At 40.4% G+C, this 12,692-nt stretch overlaps 1 protein-coding gene across 1 annotated transcript in view; it reads left to right on the top strand.

Moving 5' to 3' along the window:
* LOC116686952 (attractin) overlaps nt 1-12,692 on the top strand; it is a 54,838-nt gene that overhangs the window by 27,151 nt on the left and 14,995 nt on the right. The window contains exons 5-9 of the mRNA XM_032511975.1: nt 2,333-2,529; nt 6,752-6,920; nt 9,275-9,365; nt 9,973-10,222; nt 11,314-11,497. Of these exons, the coding sequence (XP_032367866.1) occupies nt 2,333-2,529; nt 6,752-6,920; nt 9,275-9,365; nt 9,973-10,222; nt 11,314-11,497 (891 nt within the window). The remainder of the gene's footprint in view (nt 1-2,332; nt 2,530-6,751; nt 6,921-9,274; nt 9,366-9,972; nt 10,223-11,313; nt 11,498-12,692) is intronic.

Here is a 12,692-nt window from a genome sequence, read left to right as displayed (position 1 = left end):
TGACTTTAGCTTGTTATAAAACACTAGGAACATTGTTTAGTACACAGCTCATAGTGTTTTCCATACGAAAGGGCACATGTAACGCTGACAATGTTCTATATTTTTCATATGGTCAACAGATCCTGTAAAAAGACAAACACCAAGAATGAATTTATCAACAGACTAACAAGTATTGTCTAAGTATCCAGTTCCTGATATATCTTTAAGCTATAAAAAACACATCAATGAGCCAATCTGGGTGACATGCTCCTTCATTACCATAAACTGTAGTTTTATTTTGGCTCAAGCCTACATACAGTGCTGCTCATAAGATATGAACCCATGCTAAAGTTGACTAAAAAGAGGAATTTAAAAAAATCTTCTTTTTAGAAATTAATTTTAATGAAGTGTATGTGATGATGGGGGGGCTAGTTTAATTCCAAAGGCCAAGGGAACTTTTATCAGAATGCATAGTGTCCTGGATCCAAGTAATAACTGGCCTTTAATAATAAAAATCTGCCTTACTCTATAGGAATGTAACATGGGGGGGTGTATACTTATCCCCCCCCCCCCCCCCCTCTGTATTTTAAGGAAGAATACATTATTCATTTACAAAGAAAAATCTTGTCCTTAAAGGTTGTTTTTTTCCTATTTTTTAAATTAAGTCACTAAGATCTATTTCCAAAAGATGATTTTTTTTTTTTTTTTTTTAATTCCTCCTCTTAGTCAACTATAGCATGGGTTCATAAACTTATGAGCACCACTGTACATTGTGCTGCTTCTGTAAATGCTCACTGAAGCCTGAATGTGTCTTAATCCTGTTTGTGCTGTTTGCTAAAAACTACAGTGCCGAGTCATTTTAGTAAATTTCAGACTTCTTTTTAAAATGACAGTATACATATCCTAATTGGACGCGTTGTACATGTTATTAGTTTGTAGGTGTATGGTTTCATCAAGCCATTTAGTTGAAGCTGCTCTAATTTTCAGATATTTTTGAAGTGTACATGTTTAAATATTAGGCTGTTTGCATAGTTTTTACTCCCTTAATTTGCAGGCTCATGGTACAGTCACTGCAAGTCTTGATTTAGTAATGATCTACCGTTATTCTCAGGATGAGTGAGGTTACTCAGACGTGCCATCATTGGCATGTGAATGGTTCTAAAAATAGTACAAATGTTCTTGGACAGTTTTTATGAGGAAGAAATGATGCAATTTGAAATTGTTTTGGTCTTTTGCGTGCATGTCCGAGTGATGTGAAACCCACTGTGAACGTCAGTGTTCTATGGATGTGTGACTCACTTTGACTTCGTACATTTAGCTTTCTCTTTGTGAAGTTTTAGTAACCGTAGCTTTCCAAAGACTTGTTACTTAGTTTGTTTTCCTCTCTATGCCGTGGGTTCCTCATTATGCCGTGTGTGTTGCATTGTTGGACAACAGTTTATCAGGACACATGTATTGTTCTGTATGTTTCTAGTGTAAACTCAAAACCTGCTTAAAAATATGTAGCATGGAACTTTGAGTATGCACAGTTAACTGTAGACGACACTTGAGCCTTGATTTTCTTTTCCTCTACCCCCCCCCCCCCCCCCCGCTAGTATTTGTCTCATAATGGACAGTATCTGTGGAAAGTCAATCAGGAACAGAGTTAAAACTGTCTGTTTCCATCTGTACTGACACCTGAAATCATGTTGATACTGAAGAAGTCAAATGGGATGATTGTAAGATAATCATCAGTTTTTTATTTATACTGTATAGTTATACATATTTCTTAACAGAAATATAGATTTGTATCCACAACCGATATGGCACATAAAATACTCTCCCTGGAAAGAGCATGCTCTGATTCCAGCAGGATAAGTAGCATGTTTTTTTATGCTTATGTTTGATTATGTTGGCACAAAATGTGTCCATTGGGTGCTAACAGAAAAACTCGATGTACAGCAGAAAATACCTGTTAAGAGACACGGAGAGCGTCATTGATGCTGTTTGACCTCACATTGGGTGAGTTTACCGTCTGCTGCTCTGTGCTTGCGGTGACTCTATGTCTGCCAGCTACCTCAGCCTCTAGCTCGATGCCGTTTCAGTGCAGACGGCCCTCTGAGACCAATGACGAGCGTTGAGGCAGCCGCTTGACCAACTGATGAGGGAGGACGATGTTAATAAGCAACACCTTCTGCTGTCTGGAAGGGAAATGTTTCAGCTTCAAGCCTGGAGCCGGCTGAGGAGCTGCTCGCACAAAAGCAGATGGAACTTTGTTGAATGGCGTTCCTGATGTTTACAGTATACATATCAAGCAGGATTTGAATCCTAGTTTCTCACCCTCTCTGTTTTCCCCTCCCTCCCTCCCTCCCAGGGTGAACACATGCCCCAACAACTGCTCGGGCCGGGGCGAGTGTCGCGTGAGGAACTCCACTGGTGCGGCGTACTGCGCGTGTGAGGATAACTGGAAGGGGGCAGCCTGTGACGTCCCCTACTGCCTGGCCGAATGTGGCTACCCTGACAGAGGCCACTGCCAGGGAAAGACCTGCATCTGCAAGACCGGTTGGCAAGGTGGGCGGGCTCTGCAGCGCCATCACTTCGGCTGCCAGAGACATGACCTCATTGTCTCATAAAACAACTACAATGCCTTCCTGTAGGCTTCAATTACAAGTTACCCTATTCAAAATGTAATAGTAGTGCAACTACTTCAATCACTATATCAAAGTAATGTTACTTATTTTCAACATATTATTCTTATGAATTGATATGCGATTAAATGTAAACTACTACAAATGCACCAGGCAACATATGGTGCTAAAATACATCTTCAGTACACATTAGAAGTCCCTACTTTTAATTTGGCTGCTTGCAGTTACTGTGCGCTTACTTAAGTTAGATCCATAATTTCCACGTCGATAGCATTTCACCCGCCGTCAAACATTGTTTGCATTGCATGGTTATGGTTAAACCCTTCTGTGATGTTTTGTGGCTTCTGTGGCTGCGAATGGCTTAAGAACGCATGCACATGTAAAATATGCAAAGCAACAAAATTTGTCATTCAAAATATAGCCTAACTTTACACAAAAGAGTATTCAGTTGTAACTCCCAATGTATGCATAGACATTTTTGTAGGTAACTGTAATTTAATCATATGCTTCCCTTTTTATTTTGTAATGAAACTTGTTACTCCCTTACACTAGCTTTGGCAGACCCAGTCGTGCCGACCCCTCCCCTGTGACAAAGCTTCTCACTGGCTCTGTGTTCTCTGTGCAGAATGAACAGTGGCTCTGGTCCCAGGGGTGGGGACATCCTAAATTTAGCTCCCAAGATTCCATTTTTAAAATTATTAATACAGGATATTCATGGGAATGCAGTCAGTGTTCCTACTTTCTATTTCACCACGTTATGGAGCAGGTATGCTTTCAGTAGTGAAGAAAATGAAGATTTGATGCAACAACTCTGCCTTTGTGTCTGTTTCACACAGAGCTGTTGGATCACAGTCAGAGTATAAAGTTATTTAGATCTGAGAACATACCATATAGAACTATCCTACTTCAGATCCCTGCGCGCCCCCGTCCGCCACTTATTCAGTGGTTTATATAGACTGAATGAAATGAAACATAATGTTAATTCAGTATGGTTATCAGGCTAATATATAACTAATCTGATTAAGTGTACCTCCCCCTTAGAATGGCTCAATGTGCTGTGGTACACATCTCATATAATAAGGATGAATGGATGGATGAATGAATGAATGCTTTATGTCAAACATGTAAAAAATACAATAAACACTAAGAACAAAATATTAATTTAGCGTGTCTGGAAAAAGAAAATTGCATGCACAACCAATCTCAAACATCTACCAGAGCTGCATATTTTACATAAGAAGAGCAAACTATAATTCTACAGAAATATGAAGAACACAGATACGGTTTTACAGGCAAAACGCGATGCAGTCGCTGCTTCCTAAAACAGGAAGGAAAGCAGGCAAAACAAAAAGCAAACCCTAAGAACAGTTATCGATCTTAGTACAGTATTGATTGGTCAGTGGGAGGTGCTTTTACAGCGGTTGATCTCTAACCTCCAACATAACCTCGTCCCGAGCAGGTTAGGCGTTCTCATAAATTACCACAGCGATTTAACCCGGTAACCAGTGATCCACCGTCGTGATAGACAAAAGCCTGGCTTGAACCTGAAGTTACCTCGGTAACACCGAAGCCTTCCTCCTCCCTCTACCTATACTGCATGTATCGATGTATGATTGGGGGAAAGAAAAATGTTTTGGTTTAGGTTGTTTGACCTTGGCTCGTGCTGCCCAATCATTTAGTAATCTCGGTTGAACACATTTTTTTATGGATATATCTGTTGATTATCATTATTTTATCATGTTTGTATCAGTGTAATATATTATTAAAATAAGAGCTTTTCAGCTATTTTCTTTTAACACATGCCCAGGAAAAAATACATCAAAGCTTCCCAGTAAATATCCCATGCATCTGAGCGCTAAGCAGCTCCAATAAATCAGTTGGAGGTTTGGTAAAGAGACTTTATCTGTCCAGATTTTGCCTGTTTATCTGGTGATTCAGCTCAGTGCCTCTTCAGCTTTAAGCCTCCACCAGCATTATCTGAGCTCCCGCTGCCCCCACAACATCCGTCTGCTGTAACCTGATGGACTTCAGATTAACTTTTTGCAGGATCAGCTTCCTGATCTTTTTGGCGGAGTCATAAAATACTGAGACGTTTTATTTATTTTTTATGGTGATGACCAGACACTACTGTATTCCTTTTGGAATCAGACCTTAATGGCGTTCTAACAGCTCCATCAGTTCTTAAACTGCTGCACTGCTCCACTCTGCACAATCAGAGACAACGGCTTCATTTAATTGCAGTTATATCAGCAGCTCAGTGTGCTCGCTATCTAATTACCAAAGCTGAGGGAGTTGAGGAACAGACTGGCATTTTCTTTAGCCTTTATTACCCTGTCATGGTGTGTTAGCCCAGGATTAGCACACTCAGTGTACTCGGCACTGCCAGCTCCCAAATGAACTAATTTTCTACACAGACAGTGCAAAAGCAGACAGATGTCGGTTTCGTCAAGCCAGCCTTGCATTTAGTCTCTTTCACAGATGTGTAGCTTACAACAAATCACTTCAATCTTTAAGGAAAGCAACGGCTGCATTTGTTTTATTTATTGAAAGGCCACCAAAGTGCAAAGGTAATTTGGTTTTCTAATTGTACTGTAAGTATATTAGTCACCGGGGATTTTTCTCAGCCGCTGAACAAAACAAAAAAGCGGAACGGGAGATTCGACCTTGATTGTCACAATGACTCACAACTCTTGCCATCACGTGGCCACTTCTGCATTGTTTCAGTAATGAACGATGAGGAACTCCCCCAGCGGTTAACATCCTGTTTCTGCTGTGCGATGGAGTGATAGCAGTGATTGGCTGGTGCATGTTTTATCTGGGTCTTTCATCAGGTAGGATGGACAGACTATAGATGAACAAGACCAATAAACTTGATTGACTGAGGCCAATTTTTCTGTTGCTGTCTCTGCAGTTGTTTGCCAAAAAAACTTTCCAGGGTCTTATTCCCTTCATTGAGTAGTGGATCTGGTTCATGCTTCTATCATTGTTCTTGTCCCGTAGCAGGGGAAGGCAGCTCTTGGCTGGGCAGTCTGTATTAAAAACAGTCATTCCTCTCAAATGAAGTAAATGCATTAAATTAAGGCTGAGTAAAGCCTTAATTGTTCGTTTACAGATGGGGGAAAAAAAAAAAAAGTTAAAAATCTCCAAACCAAGTAGCAACGTTTCTGAAAAAAGAAGCAAATGCAAGACTTCAGAAATAAACATGTTTACAGCCTGGTACTAAAAACTGTTTAAGGCTCTATAGCTAAGTCCTGCCTTCATATCAACTGTATGGGGTTCATTATATTCAGGCTTAAAATTACACATAATTTAAGGGAATTCTGCTTTGAGTGACAGGTGGGTGGCGAGCGTAGACTGTAGGCTTCATTTAGCCCACCATCGCTCCATCCAGGCGGCAAGCATCGCCAATATGGCGACTGTCTACGTTCCAAACACAGTCCATGTTCTGCAATGAATCCATTTTTCCGTACACAGCGGACAACTATGCAGTTAATAAACTTTAGGTAACTTCTTTCTAATGCTAAATTACTCCACACCTGCATAATCAGTATGTTACATACATGCTTTAAAATGCTTCTTTAACTCCCCTGACCTTCCCTTTCATAATTCAAGAGAAATCAATAATAGATTATTTCCCCCCCCCACCTTTACAGTCAATTTAATGGAAAGTTTTTGTACCTTCTGCCAAGCTGCAGTGCATTAAAGTGAAATAATGAATGTTAATCCTCCTTTTTAATGCAAGAACCTTTTTTCTTTTTTTTAAAGCTTATTTTTTGGGGCTTTTTCCCGATTATTCAGAGTGACAGTGGATAGACAGGAAAGGTGGGAGAGAGAAGGGGGATGACTCACAGCAAAGGGCCGCAGGCTGGACCTGAACCCGGGCTGCTGCTAAGTCCCCAGCCCACATGGGGTGCACGCTCCCACTGGGTGAGCTAGAGGTCGCCCCACCTTTTCTTGTTTTTATGCTGATTCTTTTTGTTATTTAATCTCTCTCAAGGCAGTCTTTTTCTATGCTCCAGTAAAAGGTTGGGGCTTGTTTATCTTGTTTATCATACATAATTGCAAAAACAAAACAAAATAATTGGGCTTCCTGCTTCATTTAATCTCCTGTGGAGCCCTGACTCTGTGGCGTTTTCCCTCCTCAGGTCCAGACTGCCTGGTCTCTGTGCCTGCCAACTCCTCCTTCTGGAGCCGCGAGGACCACACCGAGGCTGGGCTGGCCAGGGCTTCCCACAAGGCAGTGGTGGACCAGGGCATCATGTGGGTCATCGGCGGCTACGTCTTCAACGCCTCCGACTATCACATGGTCAAAGCGTGAGTACTCTCCACTGAGGCGTTTGGCTGCTCCTCTCAGCAGAGAGCGCTGCGAGACATTAGTCTTGCTGTTGCTATGCGACTAGGGAATGAGCTTTTGAAACAGTGTCTCTGTTGCAAAGATTTCAATATTTCTTTTTAACTTCCATGCCAGGAAGTTAAAAAGGAGTGCTAAAGTAATACTTGGCTGTCTGAAAGTCCGTTGGCTTCTTCCTGCCGGCACGGTCAGTTGAGAATCAAGAAGAAGAGGAACACTGCTCTGTGTCGGGCACAGTGAGTGAAGGATGTAATTAAAACCATAAAATTACAGGATTAGCTGATGCTCCTCACCCTGAACCCCACCCAGGAAGATTTAGACACTCCCTGGGCTCATATTTTGATTTTGTGGTTTGCAGGCAGGCCAAAGCCCTTTTTTATTCCTGCACACAGTCTCTCACATGAGACTACATAGGAGCATTCTGCTCTACACATTGCCTTTTGTTTGTTACCTTGACATAGTCGGACTGGACAGTAGCATCCAACTACTACTTGGTGTAACTGCTTTGCTTGTTCACGATGTAGCTGCAGTGTTGCAAGTATTTCTAGAACACTGTTTTCTTAAATAAACATACCTTAGAGTTAAGAAACGTAATGAGTGGTATTTCTCTATTCTTTTTGATAAGTAGTTTGTTGAGGTTTATGTCCAATTCCGTTAGAAGTTGGAGCTTTGATTGGGGAACATGCTGTATCCTGGCTCCGTAGTTCTTTTTACCACAGTCCTATGACACTTTGATTTAAGAAGATAACCGAAAACCATTAAAGCTGCATCAGCCGAAGCCCACATGTGCAACTGAGGAAAATGCAAGTGAGGAAAAATAGTTCTGGGAAAAAGCATGCATTAAATGAGAAGATTGATACCACTCCTGTGAGCAGCCAATACCTTTTTGTAATTTTTGCATGTAAAACATCACAGTGCAAGAGTTCAAGGTACATGAAGTACGGCATTGTTACAAAATGTAAATAAAAGAACTTAAATAAGAGAGTCATGTTTAGTTTACAACATTCTAAAATAAATGGTCAATTATACTGTGATTAAAACTCACTATCTACATTAATTACAGTACTTGATTTACTCGCGTTGTAACTGTAACTCGCGTTGTAACTCGCGTTACTGATAGTGTAACGAGTATATTATCGAAATGTAATTAGTATTGCGTTATTACTGCTTCACAGCAAAAAGGAATACACTAGATAGATAGATAGATAGATAGATAGATAGATAGATAGATAGATAGATAGATAGATAGATATTTATTGATCCCAAAAAATGGGAAAATATCAGTAACACCGCACAGAATATAAATGAAATACTAGGATACAATGTGAAAGTATTCAGGTCCTTTACTTAAGTAAAAGTACTAATACCATACTGTAAAAAATACGCTGTTACAAATAAAAGTCCAGTGAAAAGGTTACTTAAGTTAAAAAAATGTAAGTATCATTAGAAAAATGTACTTAAAGTATTCAAAGTAGAAGTACTCAATGCAGAAACATCCTCACATTTCAACGATCTAAACAGTTTTTAATCATCTAATCATTGCAGCTGGACTTGTAGGTCTTGTCATTGTTGGGTACTTACATTTTTAAGCAAAATATTGTATTTTACAAACTACAAGCCATATTAATGCTTCGCCACCTGTTGAAATGTGCAAGGAATTGCCTCATATTATGGAATTGTTCTCCTATATCTATCTGATTTTAAAGTGGTGAAAGAAGAGGATCCAGTGTAATTTATGTCCTTAAAGTTATGAGTCAAGGTCTCCATTTCTCCCACGGGCTCCCCCGGTGTCTGGGTGAGCCTTGTTACCTTGCCTTGTCACATTTAGGTGATCAAGGGAAACTTGACTGATCTGCTTTTTTTCATTTGATATGTAACAACGATTGAACACAGACGAGATCACGACACACTCGTAGGCATTTTGCAAGTGTGCAAAAATCCTTCTCGAGGAGCTTCCTTTTTCTTATTTTCTTGTTTGAAGATTTGTCCATGTGTGTAATCATGTCCTTAGATATTACAGACATTTTTACTGTCTTATTAGTCATTCAACTATTTTTTAAATTTGTATTAATATATTTATTTTATTGCATTTCACATGCAATCTCAGATGAAAGTTTATTCTGCAACAAACATGTAAAAAAGACTTGTAAAGAAGACTTGCATTGAAACACAACATATTTGCCAGTATTCCCTGAAGCTGCCCTATCTTGCTATACAATCTATATGCAGTTGTCCTATTTAAAAAAAAGTATTCCTTCTTAAGCTTCTTAAAGCCGTTCTGTCATGGTCATCTCACCTTTCTGTTTTCTTTCTGCAGATATAACGTCAGTAGCAAGAGCTGGCTGACCCTTGACCCCTCTGTGCAAACTGTGACGCCGCGATATGGCCACTCACTGGCTCTTCATGAGGTACTGTATGTGGAGGGGTAAATCATATCTACTGTGAACCAGGTATACATTAAGACATTATGACTCCATACTGTTCATTGTACTTCGTTATAGCGGATTTTACATGCATGTGTAGCTCTGTGTAATGTGAAACATGCTTTAAAAGGGAATAAGAAAAGAACCGACGACGACTAAATTAAATGGAGGCACTAGCAGAAATATTATGAACTCCCCATCTTTTTTATTTAGTATTAGTGTCTGTCTGTAGTCTGGTACTAATATAGAAATATCTGGGTTTTGATAGGCCGCAGTGAAGTGGTGAAGCAGTTTCTTCTCAGCCAGAAAGACTGTTAGGACCCGCTGATGGAATAATAAATTAGAGAGAGGAGGATTCAGAGGAAGACGCAGTCCGTCTCCTCTGTGGTTTGAGAGATCCCAGTTTGAGCTGCAGACTGTTTTGTTATACACAAATTGCATCACGATGCCTAAATGTGTCTTGCACAGTAAATCAGTCCGGGCTTACAAGACAAATCAATTCCAAAACTGAACAAATCTAAATCTATCTATCTATCTATCTATAATATATACAAATAAATAATGCTCCGGTGTTTGTCTTTGTTTCTTCCAGGGGAGGATCTACATGTACGGAGGAAAGATTGACTCCACAGGAAACGTGTCCAGCCAGCTGTGGGTTTTCCACATCCAGAACCAGACCTGGGTCCTCCTGAGTCCCCGGGCCAAGGAGCAGTATGCCGTGGTGGGACACTCGGCACACATTGTGCCCCCCGTCCAGGAGGGGGGCAGTCCCATCATGCTGGTTATGTTCGGACACTGTCCTCTGTACGGTTACATCAGCCAGGTGCAGGAGTACAACATCGGTAAGTGGAAGGTGCGGACCGGGATGAGCATGTAGGGTTCTGATGAGGCTGTCGCATAAACCAAACCTCACAAGTTTAGTCTTCACACCTGCCGTGTTCAGGTTACTCTCTTTTTTTCCCGAAGGGAAATTAGTTGTGGAGGTAAAAAGGGCAGGGCACCCATGACACACACCTTCAGAAGCCGCAGACAACTTACAATGGGACAATAAATAAAACAGTTAGTGCTCCAGTGCTAATCAGCATATTTGAATATCTAATAAATAAACTAATAAAAACTTGTGAAAACTGGCCACCATAAAATACATTAAAAAAAATAAAAAAAATGAATTTTTTGTCTTTTCACAACGCACCTAGCCTTTAGCTGCTCCCTGGCGTTAATGCCTGAATATATCTGTTTATAACAATAGGAAATTAACACTCACCACCAAGTTAACGAGTTTCGGACTCGGGGAAAGTGTGTTCTTCTAATCCACCAACCCTGTTGGCAGGCAACCAAACTTAATTAGGAGCTTTCATTGTCCTCTAAAAGCCAATCTGTCCGAGGAAATGGGATGAAGTAACCTGCCACTGCGGCCCATTGACATGAGTCTTATTGGCTCACAAATGAAGGGGAATTGGTTCGTACGTATATGATCACCAATAAAATCCGATTGCAGTTTGATGTTAGTTTTGTACTTGTAATGAATTTTAGGAACTATAATACAGGAGTTTTATTGGCTCCACTTAGCCCAGTGGGGACCAAGAACTCAGTCCTCCACAGAGACCTTTCTTAACCTAACAGTAGTTTCTCTTCCCTTTCTGAGTGGTATTTCATTACATATTGTAAAACCACCAAATAACTGCAGGTCCGCTGCAACTCTGTTCTTTCAAATCAAGGTTGAAGACTTTTCTATTTGATGCTGCCTTTTCTTCTTCTTAATTGTGTAATTCTTGTATTTCATTTGTTTTATTCTATTTTAGCGCTTTTTATGTTTTTATGTGCTCTTCAATGTTGTATGTAAAGCACTTTGAATAGAAATAAAGCTGCCTTGCCTCGCCTATGTTAACTGGTTTTCTGTTGCTCAGTAAAAGGTGTTTTTGTGACCCTCCAGTGAAGAACACATGGAGCATGGTGTCCACAGAGGGTGCACTGGTCCAGGGTGGCTACGGCCACAGCGGTGTTTTTGACCCCAGCACAAGAGCCATCTACATCCACGGAGGCTACAAGGCCTTCAGCGCCAACAAGTACGGCCTGGCGGGAGACCTGTACAAGTTTGACGTGGACAAGAGGAAATGGTGAGGCTTTCTATCTGGTGCAGATTCATGTCAACAATACTGTAAAGCAGCGTTTCTCAAACTTACCTCGTATAATATAAGGCTCTCTAAGTACCACCATTATGGCCCACGTTAAAATAGAGTTGCATTGGGTGGCCAGGTAGCTCAGTTTGTAAAGCGGGCGTCCATATATAGAGGTCTACTCCTCAACGCAGCGGGCCCGGGTTCAACTCCGACCTGCACGCAGCCCTTTGCTGCATGTCATTCCCCCTCTTTCTCCCATTTCATATCTTCAGCTGTCCTGTCAAAAATAAAGGCTGAAAATGCTCAAAAAAATAGCTTAAAAACAAAACCGAGTAGAGTAGCATAGACTCAGCCTATTCTGCTATGGACAGTTCAGGCAGGAGGTAGGTTTTTTTTCTAAAAACAATATGTTGATAGCCACGCTGAAACGTTACTTCCTCCCTCCTTCCCGCTCCACCTGAGTCAAAATTTGAGGTAGCTCGGGTCATATCATATCTCCTGACTGTTTTGTATAATTTGCTGCTAGCAGGTGCTGTGGAGACTTATCGCCCGCTGCTTAAGTAGCAACTAGCACTTGTGCTCGTCCACTTTAGTTTCAACAGGGCTGCTCGAAATATTCTCCCCATCCCCACTACTCTTCCTTATATTCCTGTTTGGAGCTTGATTGCAGTGTTTTGGAACCAACTCTTGCCATCACATCTAATTATGGATGCAGGCGCGCTCCATTCATGAGCGTGACTATGTAGCCTAGCAAGCTGATATTGAAACAACAAATATTACTCTAAACACTTATTTGAAATGGCTAATATATTGATTTTATATCAATCTCATGATTTGTGACTAGATATCATCTTAGATTTTGGTTATTGTAATATAGTGAAATCATAAGTGTTGTTATTTCCGGGTTTTACGAGCTGCATTACAGTAAAGTGATGTCATTTTTTTGAACTTACTAGACTGTTCCAGCAGTTCTGTTATTTGCCTTTACCCACTTAATCATTATATCAACATTACTGATGATTTATGTATCACAAACCTCATTGTGGAATACTTTGCTTTGCTGAATACTTTACTTTTTTATATAACACTTTTGAGAAAGCACCAATAGTCAACCATACAATATCTTCACAATATCGACATTGAGGAATTTCGTCAAAAATATTGTATATTTGATTTTCTCCATATTGCCCAG

Source organism: Etheostoma spectabile, unplaced genomic scaffold, assembly GCF_008692095.1.
Source record: "Etheostoma spectabile isolate EspeVRDwgs_2016 unplaced genomic scaffold, UIUC_Espe_1.0 scaffold58, whole genome shotgun sequence".
In the NCBI taxonomy this organism is placed as follows: Eukaryota; Metazoa; Chordata; class Actinopteri; order Perciformes; family Percidae; genus Etheostoma; species Etheostoma spectabile.
This window is presented reverse-complemented; position numbering and strand designations above follow the sequence as displayed.